General features: G+C 30.7%; 1 protein-coding gene across 2 annotated transcripts; it reads right to left on the reverse strand.

Annotated features, from left to right (window-relative positions):
• LOC130805138 (E3 ubiquitin-protein ligase BIG BROTHER-like) lies at positions 1–4,733 on the reverse strand. Of its 2 annotated transcripts, none has more exons than XM_057669797.1 (8): positions 4,447–4,670; positions 2,888–3,060; positions 2,261–2,495; positions 2,147–2,184; positions 1,979–2,029; positions 1,757–1,884; positions 1,529–1,637; positions 1–429 (listed from the first exon to the last, which is right to left on the reverse strand). In XM_057669797.1, the coding sequence occupies exons 2-8, from the start codon at positions 2,978–2,980 to the stop codon at positions 385–387; spliced, it is 699 nt and encodes a 232-aa protein (XP_057525780.1). In that variant the 5' UTR covers positions 2,981–3,060; positions 4,447–4,670; the 3' UTR covers positions 1–384. The 2 variants fall into 2 exon arrangements, with proteins under 2 accessions (XP_057525780.1, XP_057525779.1); XM_057669796.1 differs by having other exon boundaries at positions 2–429; positions 2,888–3,094; positions 4,447–4,733.
• Between the last annotated feature and the right edge of the window lie 7,271 nt (positions 4,734–12,004).

Raw genomic sequence — 12,004 nt, forward strand, 5'->3', positions numbered from 1 at the left:
ACAATAGAACACTAAACTTTGCCTCATCAACTACTAGTACACTGCTTTTTTTTTTTCTTTCTTTCTTTTTTCATAATAACTACTAGTATACATGTTACTCATAACAGAAGTACACAAGATGTTTTCTAAAAAAAAAAATACACAAGACGCAACCACATCACTCTTCGATTGGCAAATCGAAAAAAAACTATTTCTTAATATATTAATAACCCGCGAGAGAAGGATTCCCTCTACTTTCAAAAAAAACACGAAAGCTTTTTACATTCGATCTTGATTAAATACAAAAAGGGGAAGGGGAAAAGAGACAATTTTACACTAGATTGCTTCTTGCACAATTTGCAACAAATGGTTGTGTGGTTGCAACAAACGCAATACATGGCTTGATCAATCAAACGATAGTTTCACCTCCTTTTGGCAGATCGGGCAAATCTGGATCAGATATCGAGTAGCTTGTGTCATTAATCTACTTTGTCACAAATAAAATGACTTTAAAGTGCACAAACATATCCATCCCTCATTTGTAAGCAATAATCACACCAAGTTATAATCAACTAGGAACTCTTGAGGAATATCATCAAGTTGAGCAAAATTATTGCCATTATATCTCCATCAAACAATAATATTAAGACTTTTTAGTTCAAACTCCGGGAATATTTTGAATAATCGTAGCGTAGATTGGATATTTGTGATTTGAATAGGTGAGTGGATTTTAGATGGAACTAACAACCCGTTTGGTTATTGGTACTAAATAGTGGTAATGAAAATGATTTGTAATGTAATGTATCATATCATTCCCATGTTAATAATGAAACTTTGATCATCATCATCATCCTAATGAGTCCCACTCAGAGACAAGGTCTAGGGAGGGTAGGAATGAAGGCAAACCAATACCCTCATCACAAGGAGGTCGCAATCAAAGAGATCCCCTTAACTTGAGTATCGCCTGGCCAATACTGCCTAATAGGCTAATACTATATCTTTAAATGGTAATGCCTTAGAATGAATTTTGTGAAGAAAATGAGATGATTAAAGTAGTACAAATATGACCATTAAACTTGCCAAGATCTTTTCCTACCAAAATTACACTAAATTTCCATTATAGTCTCCACCATTTAATGTCGAGTTGCCGACTACCAAACAGGCTGTAAATAGTTCATAAAAATCACGTGCAATTCTTATTTGTGTGAAGATGAAAACGATGTCTTCTATACCAAGGATCAAAATCAAGTGCAAAAACAATCACTACATCATGCAATGTGATTGTGAAGGTTCTAAATGTTGAAAAATGATCATGTATAGCAGAGCTAGCATACATTCAACTAACCACCTTTCAAACATTATCCAACAGAACATAAATGAAACAAAGCGAGAGATCGAGCCTAAGAAGGTGATTATTCCCATGTTTTGATCCTTCCCGGTAACAAAATATAGTAGAGAAATCGTCATGAATATGATCTCAGTGTCATAACTAATAGTTGTAACCGAAAGAAAAACAAGAAGAAAAATATAGTAGTTATAGATTTACTACCTTTTTGTTCTTTAGCCAAGGTTCAATACAGCCTTTATGATATTGATGCAAACAGGGTAGACTGATAACCAAATCCCTGTTCTTAAATGACGCAAAGCAAATCACGCACCTGAGAAAGGGAAGAAGATACGTCAATTTAGGTTCTGTGTGGGATTTCAATATCCTACAAAGATCCCTTTTTAAGAGGACCGGCAACAAGGGAAGAAAAGGAAAAGGAAGAGATCATACTCTCCGATATCAACTTTCTTAGAGAAAAGGCGACCAGATTTGAATGTGTAGCATGGCAAACTGGATATCTCGCTCGTAGTTAATCCTCGGCTCTCACTTCCAATAGCTTCCCCTAAGGACTGTAGTTCCTGAAATGCAACCGGAAACGTGTCAGAGTGTAACATATCTTGGGGTCTCAACTTATAGGTCGAGAAAAACATCAACTAAAGATGCCCAACTTACCTCATATGTCATCTGATCTGGATCAACGTCATCCTGGTGTTGGTGTACGTCCTGCAAGCAGGGAAGCAACAGGCTTGCCTTTTAAGAAAAACTAACGAAAGACCAATACTGACAAAATTTAACAGTCAAGGATTGTTAAGCAAAAGCTTTTGCTCCGATTATGGTTACCGTGACAGATGTTCCAGGAGCAGCATGTTCAGTGTTGCCTAAAAATACAAGAAACAGGATACGTTCATATCGAAACATCAGCATTTAATGTAGTATTGGTCTCGTACTACTTACTGGAAGCAGTAGGGAGCACTCCTGAAATGGCAACATGATCGACTTGTTCATCTTCGAAATCTAACTCCTGCAAAGATCTAGCCACAGCTTCATCTAGAGCCAAATCGTAGTCGCCGCTTCCTGAAAATGACGATTCTCCCAACGAGCGACCTTGGCTACTGCTAGGTTCGTTATCAGAAGATCTAGATGTTTGACAAATACAGTTTATCATCTGTAGTGACTGGTAAAGACTTTCCTGGAATACGAATATACAGGAAAGTAGATTAAGATCGAATTTAGATACTCCATCTCTAATATTTCTAATGTTGGATCCCGCATCTAAAAGAGATTTACTTGTTATAGGGCCAGAGGGCAGATCTCTCATTTTGCAGGGCTCTCTTTACCTGAGAGTTTGAATTGATTGCGCGATTTCCTCCAGTCCTCTCCCTCGAGGGGGTACGGGTATGATCTGTCCACTACCTCTCCCCCCAGACCCGGACTTTGTGCGACACATTGGACTACGGGTATGGTCTATCCACTACCTCTGCCCCCCACACCCTGACTTTGTGCGAGACACTAGGCTCATGACCATGACCATGACCAGAAAACATGGAAAGAAATCCTAGGGAAGTTTGGAACAAAATATACCTGATGTTCAAGAGCCTCTTCCCAAGAGAGACCGGGAAACATTTCTTCCAAATTTCTTAGGACATTAGGGTCTTCCCTCAGCTGGCTACCCATCTTTTACGTTAATCAACTACGCCTTTCTAACTAAAGTCCGATTTGATCAGCTCTACAGCACCTTGATTCTCTAAAGCGAACTACGACGAATACCCATCAACAGAACAAATATAGCTATAAGAAACAAAGCATAATCAGTTCTTGAATCATAATACTTAACAATCTCAGCAATTACACCACTAAAAATAGCTTAATGAATGCTAAATTTTGATTAAAATTGAAAAGAAAGACACATATTATCGAGATTAACAGATATAATCATATTAAAGATTGTTTTTGACCTTAATGAAGGATCTCCATGGAGCCATCCAATGTTCTTCCCTTACTCATAACTAGCTAGAATCTCATCAATCACACATGAACCAAGTATATGATAGTAATTAACAAGGGGAAAAACAAAAAAAGAGGAAAGGACCGAGCTTCAAGATTAGTGCATCATTTATACACCTATTAGTCTTATTTAATATGTATTTCTTATTTAATCAAGCACTTTGACCAGGAATTCCAACCAATTTTTCTAAATTATAGCATACCAAACCTCACATTGACAAAGATAGGAGAGCATATAGAATATAAATTATGAATACTCATAAATTTGTTATTGTGCTTGAACACAACAAGACCCGCATAAAAGGAGAATTGGATGCACAGTAACCCAATAAGGTTTCATCCACATATCAACTGGTAATACGAGAAGTAGCCAGCAAGTTTATATGTTAGTCAACTCTCACAGATTCATCGATGTGTAATCACATATGGGTTATTTTTCCAAAAAATACTGCTAGGGAAACGGGTACGATTTGAGCACGGATTTTCCCCAAAGGTTAGATGTTCTCAAGGGCTTATTTCAAATATGATTTCCCTATCAAGTGTAATTGCGTCACGAATCCCGATTCGACATTTTATGATCAAAACCCTAAAAGGTCCTGACTTTATAGCATGTCCTTATCAAATGAACAAATTACATCCATGTAAATTACATGGAAAAGCAAGTTGAATTACTTCTAAAACCTCAAAGTCAGTCAATTTAGAAACAATAAACAAATTTCTATGGAAAAAATACTAGTTTATCTGATATTAGGTCAGCCATTAAGTGAGATTTCTTCCCACAGGAATCATCATTCATCACTTCTTAGAAGCATAAACTTAAAAATATCTGTATGATTTTTAAATTTTAAAGTAATATAAAAATCTATTTTAACCACAATTGAAATCATCAACATATATTGAATTTGACCATTACCCATCAAAGTTAAACAGTCAAGCAACACCCAATTAATAGCTGTCATGTATTACAGGATATATTCAACAAATAAATCAAAGATAAATAACTTGAAATTGGAAATAAATTATGCAATGTTAATGTAATAATTACATAATTAAATCTTTAGATCCTAAAACAATTCAAAAGATGCAATTGAGATGGATAAATATGAAAAAAAAAAAAAAAAAAAAAAGGAGAATACCTCATGATTATTGCTAAAATGGGCAAGTTGGATATGGGCTATTTGTATTTAGACCATAAAATCACCAAATCACAACAAATAATTGAGATACATTTCAATAATGTTTTTTTTTTTTTTGATTTGATTTGGGTTATTTTCTCTATATATACTCTCTTTTCAGTTTTCAGAGGGCATAAAATACTGAGAAGTGAGTGAAAAAATGAAGTGAAAGTAAGGTTTTTGGCCTTATTTCAGATTTTCAGTATTTAAATTGGCCAAAGAAGAACTTTTTTGAGTCAAAATTGTGTGGCAGCAACGGTATGGCAAAGAGACCAAAAGAAAAACTCTTATCGTCTAGGTAAATTAAAATAAAATCTGATAAATAATTTTTATTTGAATAATTTGCTATGAAGTTCAAAGTTTAAAAATTTTGTGAATTACAGTTTTATTTGCAGAGTTGATAATAAATATCTAGAGTTAATGAGATTTGAATATGTAATCTTTTGTCACATTGATTTTTGATATTCAGAAAAAAAAACTTATGTTAGATATAAAAAGTATTTACGGCCTGTTTGGTATATAGTATTAGAGGGCGGTAATGGTAATAAAATTATGTAATAAAAAATTTGGTTGTTTGGATGCCTTCAATGGTAATGGATGGTAATAAAATAAGGTAATGAAATTACCAAAAAGGATCATTTTTATTACCATTAAACAACCTAATATTAGGCTGTAATGGTAATGAAGTATTACTGTGGTAATAAAATAAGGTAATGTTGTTTCGAGCTGAAAAAAAAATAATGAAGAAAAAAAGGTAATGTATGTAATTATCCAAAAAAATATTATTATTAAAAAAAGAATCATTAAATAGAATAATTTAGATACAATAATGCTTTTAGATACAAATATACAATAATGAAACTAAGAGTCATTACAATAATGAAACTAACAACCAAATGCAATCAATAGAATATTATCTTCCATTACCATTCTTTAGTCATGCACACAAAACAAAAGAATCTTCATTACCAATTCTCATATCCATTCCTTCATTACTATTGCCATTACAACATTTCATTCTCATTACTTCATTACCATCAACCAAATGGGCCGTTAAAATCTATAGCATTCAGGTCAAATTATGGAATTCTTTCCACTTAACTTAAAATTGTGACCTCTAAAATGATCGGAATCATGTGATAGGCCTGAACGCAGTAGATTTTAATATTAACATTGTCATTAGCGAATTATTTTTTATTTTAGTATGTTAATTTTTTTAATTGATCAAGGGATGAATCGAACTTTGTAATATGACTAAATTTTTTTCTGTTCAGTGGAAATTAGGTTTAATATATACTTTTAAGTTAATTTTGTTGTTTTGTTAATCGTTTAGAGATTTCCTTTTCTTTCATACCAAAAATTAGAAAAAAAAAAAAAGCTATATTCTTGATTTATTGTCTTTGTTCTTTCTTTCTTCTTCTTTTTGATTCTATATTTTATCCTATTTTTCTCTTTTATATATTTATATATTAATCATTGTTTCAAAAACTTTTTAATTATGATTTATGTAGGACTTTAAGTGTCGTCCAAAATATATCATGTGATATACTTCAAAGATCTCTTATATCTTTGTTGTTACAGAGTTGTGAGATAATAAGGTGAGTAAAATGATCTTACTTATTTATTGTTGTGTACTGTTGTTATTAAAATCAATTGAAGTTTTAAATATTAAATTTGTTTGAAAAAATTATGTCGGTTTAAACATATATAGGCCCTTTGTTTTCACCTTATATTTAATTATTATGTTTGATTTACTAAACTAATTTTCATTGAATTTCTATTATATTTTTAGTAATAATTTATACTTGTTATATCAAACTTATGTGATAAATAACTCATGTGAAATAAAGAGAGCAATACTTTAATGATCAATTTATTAATTATAAGGTGTGATGTTTTCTATTTCCTTATTTCATCAATCACTTTTGACTCTCCTTACAATAAAAGTTTAGAAAATTTGCTCAAATAATCTCAATTATCACTAATTAACCACAAATAATTCCAACTTTTAACTGAATTTATTCGTAGCATATCCTATGACTTGGTAACTTATCATAGGAGGTCACCTTTGCAAAAAATAAAATGAAAATAAAATCAAAAAAAAAAACCAAAACTCTTTCCCTCATCCATTCTTCCACCCAAACCCAACCACCACCACCCAAGCCCAATCACCTCCCCCGCCCCTTCTCCCTCCAACCACACAACCATTCCCATAAAATTCTTGTTTGATATGTTTTAGTGACTTTTAGTTTGTGTTTTTGAAATATATATATGTATATATAAATTTTAATATTTGTTTGATATGTGTTAGTAACTATTATTGAATGCAGTATAAATTATAATACTAATATACTTTTACATACAAAAATAATTCAATAATATGCTCCATTATACAAGCCATGTTCATTTTAACCTTCTCACTGTAATAAAATAGTAAACACTATAAATTTTTGTTTTGTCAAAACTATTATTGAATGCAGTATTAAAATAAGAAGATTAAAGAAGAACATAGGCATGGAGAACTAACATACATTATTATATTATTTTAAGTGTAAGAAGTTAAATAATATTCATAAAATGTTTGGTTGACATTAAATGTCAATAACATAGGAAAAAATGTTAAAAAAGCAAGTAATTTGCGCGCGCACACACATATATTCACCTTTATAAAATAAAATAACCAAGGCATTAGAAATAGTTATTTATAAATATTTTTCACAAAGATATATATATATATATATATATATATATATATATATATATATATATATATATATATATATATATATATATATATATATATATATATATATATATATATATATATATATATATATATATATATATATATATATATATATATATATAACATTTGTTTGATATGTGTTAGTGATAGGTCATTTTACTACCAAAAATAATTCCTATTTCACCTAACTAGTATAGTTGGGAAAGTAAGGTCGAACCACTATGGAAGAACAAATAAAGTCACAAATTGAACCAAGTTCACTATTACTAACGATCGAAAGTTGGATTTTTGTTTATCTAAGTAGAACGCAAAAACAAGAGATGAATAAAATTCAATAATTAAAAACCTAGGGCTAAAAGGATTCACTATGCATCGATCATGATTCATGAAAAAACAATTGGAATAGGAATGAATATAGGCGAAGGAAGATGTTGCTCTCGCAAACAAATTCGACAATCAAACAATAAAACAAGCTATCGCGATTAAAGCATAATTGTTCAAAGAAGGAAATCATTCACTCAAACTCGCAACTCTCGCTTATAGAATTGAGCGAATAAAACTTGCAAATTGGCCAAACATGCAATCAATCTAAAACCCATCAATTGAATCGCCTAGACAAACCAAATTTAAATCGTAAAATCAAACAAGAATTATGACCTTTTGTATAATTTCACCAAACCCTAGAAATACAACTACTCACTAAGCATATTAAAACTAACAAGAGGTTCAACAATGAAATTCATGGAGAAAATCAAATACAAATTTAATGGAGAAACAAGCATTCAAAGATAACAATAATAAACAAGAACAAGAAATTAGAATTGAAATTAATACCCTCAAATCCTCAATATAATTAAAATTACAATGTCGAAGTGTTGATTAGCAATCCCCCGAGGAAAAATAGTATGAGAAATCCCTTCAATACCTAACCCTCCAAACAGAGAAAAAAACCGTCCCAAAATTCCCCCTCAAAAGCTATTTATATCCTTCTAAAAAGAGACCGGAGGATATGGGAAGTTACTATCAAAATTAACTACAGGACTCGGCCTGGTATGTGGAAACTCGGTCGGGTGCGCAGCACAATTAAATCTTCAAGACCAAAAAATTTTCTAAGTTCAAGAGTAAACCCGGGCGGGTTTCCTAAAAACCCGCCCGGGTACGCAGCAGAGCATTTTGATCTTCAATGGAAGCCTAGCCGGGTGTCTAAGAACCCACCCGGGTTTAGAGGCTCACCCGGCCGGGTATGTGGAAACCCACCCGGGTTTAGAGGCTCACCAGACCGGGTATGTGGAAACCCACCCGGGTGCGTGTAGCAACCTTTTCTTCTAAGTGGCATCTTCAAATTCTTCTAAGTGCCAAGTGCAAACCCGGTCGGGTATGTGGAAACCCACCCGGGTATGAGACCTGGTCAGCACAAAAATGACCCTTTGAGTAGCTTATGACCTTCCAACTTGCAAAACTCGCTCCAAGATTCGATTCCTAGCATAATTAGAGCTTTGCACCTACAAAATAGATAGGAAACAAACACTCCAACCAATCATAAAAACCAATAGAAAATTGAGCAAAATACGCGAGAAATGCTATGAAAATGCAATGGGGGTGTAACAGGCTCAAATTTCTTAATCTTAATCTTCCGATTAATTATTCCGAAATTTCTTTTCGAATTCCTAATCCTTTGGTTATCTAATTCAAATCACCTTTAATTCCTAAACCTTATTCCGATTTTTGTAATTTCTTCCAAATATTAAACTTAAAAATATATATATTCTTAAATTTCTTTATAAGCACTAAAATATTATTTTATTATTTTATACTACGAAAAGTAAAATTTTAATATTATATTTACGGTTTTATTAAAACGTTACGTTTCAATTTCGTTTCCTTAAACTAACTAGACTACTTATCATTTTAACTTTACAACTTTGATTTAATTATTTTATACCTAAAAATTAACTATATTTTTCTTATTAACTTTAAGTATAGTTTTAACTAAAATTTTCTAAGTAAACTATCATATTTTCATAATCAAACCTTAATCATACTTTCCCATTAATCTAAAACATTTCACTAGCATAAACTAGAACAAAAATTTGATGAATCAAAATTCTTTCTACATCAATCCATAATGTTCATCACTTACACAAGCTATCAACATTTCCTTACACAAGTTAACCTTCTTCTACACTCCAAACTCTTACACATCCACTTACACACTCCAACTCTTACACACTCTAAATCACTTACACAAGTTAACCTTCTTTTCCATACAATCTTATGAACTAAAAAGTTGCCCAAAACCCATTATAAATACCCCTCCTTAGCCATGAGATCACTTGCACCCCCATCATCAAATCTTTCTACCATTCTTTCTTATATCTTCACTTCATTAACATCTTACTAACTTTATACCCTTTTTATTTGTTGAAGAATCAAATAAAGATGGAGCTTGATCTTATCACTTCTTAAGCCAATAATCATCAACTTTTGAAAAGTCAAGTATTATCTTTTGGAGCTTGGATATCATTTTCTTTTGGGTAATTGAAGATCTACTTCTTTGAAGCTTGGAGCCTTGAAGACTTTCTCTTTTGGAGCTTATTTCTTTAAAGTTCTTATTTTTCTATTATTATTCTCTTACTTGGTTTAGCACCACCTTCGGAGGAAAATGGTACACATTTTCTTAACTCTTTCGTTATGTGATATTTATTTATGGTTACTCGATAATATAAAAGCATGATCAATATGATTTTATTTTAGTCATTTAAAATTTACATGGTAATATTAAAGTTATATCCAGTTTAGTGATATTTTCGTCAAAACAATAATACTTTTGGGACCCTCGAAAAAAAAAAAAGTCATATATATGGAAATTTTTGATTAATATGATAATATAGATATATATGAATTTTACTAGTTAAATAAACTTATATGTTTAAAATGATTCCATATCATCTTGGTGTTTTGATAAATTTTTTTTGTTGGACTCAAGTAATTATAAAGAATTATTAATCGGTTTATTGGTAAAATAGTCAAACAAATTTGTTAAAATGCTTAGCATTGTTTTTCTTGAAAACTCATTTCATATAGATTTTGGACCCTTAATAATTTGTCGGATTATGTTATTTTTATAGTGATGATAGATCCGTTTTACTATTTTACTGGTTATTTGATAAAATATGTTATTAAGTACTTAGAAATATTACCCTTGACTGTTATGATTATTTATGACACAATAATGACTTAGTTTAGCCTCAGGAATCTTAGTATAACTACGAAATTTTGTTATTTAATTAATATTAATTTATTAGATACTAGTAATTTGTTTCTATTAAAAGGGTAGAATTGTCAAAAATTTGACTAGAGGAAGTTTGACTTATAAGAATGTAAACTATTTCGGTTTAGAGTCTTGTTTGATATTGCATGATATTGATTGTATGACTCTGATAGTAAGGTAACGTCGAACCATGGACCGGCATGTAAAATCCCGGCGTCGGTGTTAGCCGGCACGTAAAATGCGGTGTCAGACAAGGGGTCCGAGAAAAACCCATCCTGTAAAGTCTGGAGCATAACAGTATTGAGAGGAGTGACGACTCCCACCACAGTTAAGGTTTAGGACTACGGTCCTCACCTAACCAGACCCTTACATATATAACATTTGTTTGATATGTGTTAGTGACTTTTAGGCTTTCTAAACAACTCATAACGCTAATTTACTTCTTGCATACGAAAATAATTCAATAATGTATGCTTCATTATCCAAGCCAGGTTAATTTTGACCTTCACACTGTAATAAAACAGTTAACACTATAAATATTTGTTTTGTCAAAACTATATATGCAGTATTATATTAAGAAGATTAAAGAAAAACATAGCCTGGAGAAAGAACATACATTATTCTATTATTTTATGTGTAAGAAGTTAATTAATATTCATAAATTGTTTGGTTGACATTAAACGTCAGTAATACTTATGGAAAAATATGTTAAAAAAGCAAGTAATTTGCAATATATATGTTCACGTTTTTAAAATAAAATAACCAAGGCATTAGAAATAGTTATTTATAGACATTTTTATGAACGAAGATATATAATTTCGTGTGTGTATATATATATAACACATTTGTTTGATATATGTTAGTGACTGTTAGGTTGTCTAAACAACTTATAATACTAATTTACTTCTTGCATACAAAATTAATTCAATAATGTATGCTCCATTATCCAAGCCATGTTCATTTTAACCTTCTTATTATAATAAAACAGTTAACACTATAAATTTTTGTTTTGTAAAAACTATTATTATATGCAGTATTATAATAAGAAGATTAAAGAAGAACATGGCCTGGAGAAGGAACATACATTGTTCTATTATTTTATGTGTTAGAAGTTAATTAATATTCATAAATTTTTTGGTTGACATTAAAAATAAGTAACACTTATGAAAAAATGTATAAAAAGCAAGTAATTTGCAATATATATATATATATATATATATATATATATATTTATTAGTGTAATTATATATATATATATATAATAATAATAATAATAATAATAATAATAATAATAATAATAATAATTCAATTTATGTATGCTCCATTATCCAATCCATGTTCTTTTTACCTTCTCACTGTAATAATACTGTTAACACTACAAATTTGTGTTTTGTGAAAACTATTATTATATGTAGTAATATAATAAGAAGATTAAAGACGAACATGAATTGGAGAATGAACATACATTATTCTATTATTTTGTGTGGAAGAAATTAATTAAT

The sequence above is a fragment of the Amaranthus tricolor genome, chromosome 2 (assembly GCF_026212465.1).
Source record: "Amaranthus tricolor cultivar Red isolate AtriRed21 chromosome 2, ASM2621246v1, whole genome shotgun sequence".
NCBI classification, from domain to species: Eukaryota; Viridiplantae; Streptophyta; class Magnoliopsida; order Caryophyllales; family Amaranthaceae; genus Amaranthus; species Amaranthus tricolor.

Bases quoted from the DNA above. Each gene is read 5' to 3' on its own strand.
- LOC130805138 (XM_057669797.1), bottom strand. From the start codon at position 2,980: ATGGGTAGCCAGCTGAGGGAAGACCCTAATGTCCTAAGAAATTTGGAA. The intron at 2,496-2,887 runs GTATATTTTGTT...TTCGTATTCCAG, and splicing joins AAGAGGCTCTTGAACATCAG to GAAAGTCTTTACCAGTCACT. The intron at 430-1,528 runs GTAGTAAATCTA...TATCTGATCCAG, and splicing joins CTTGGCTAAAGAACAAAAAG to ATTTGCCCGATCTGCCAAAA.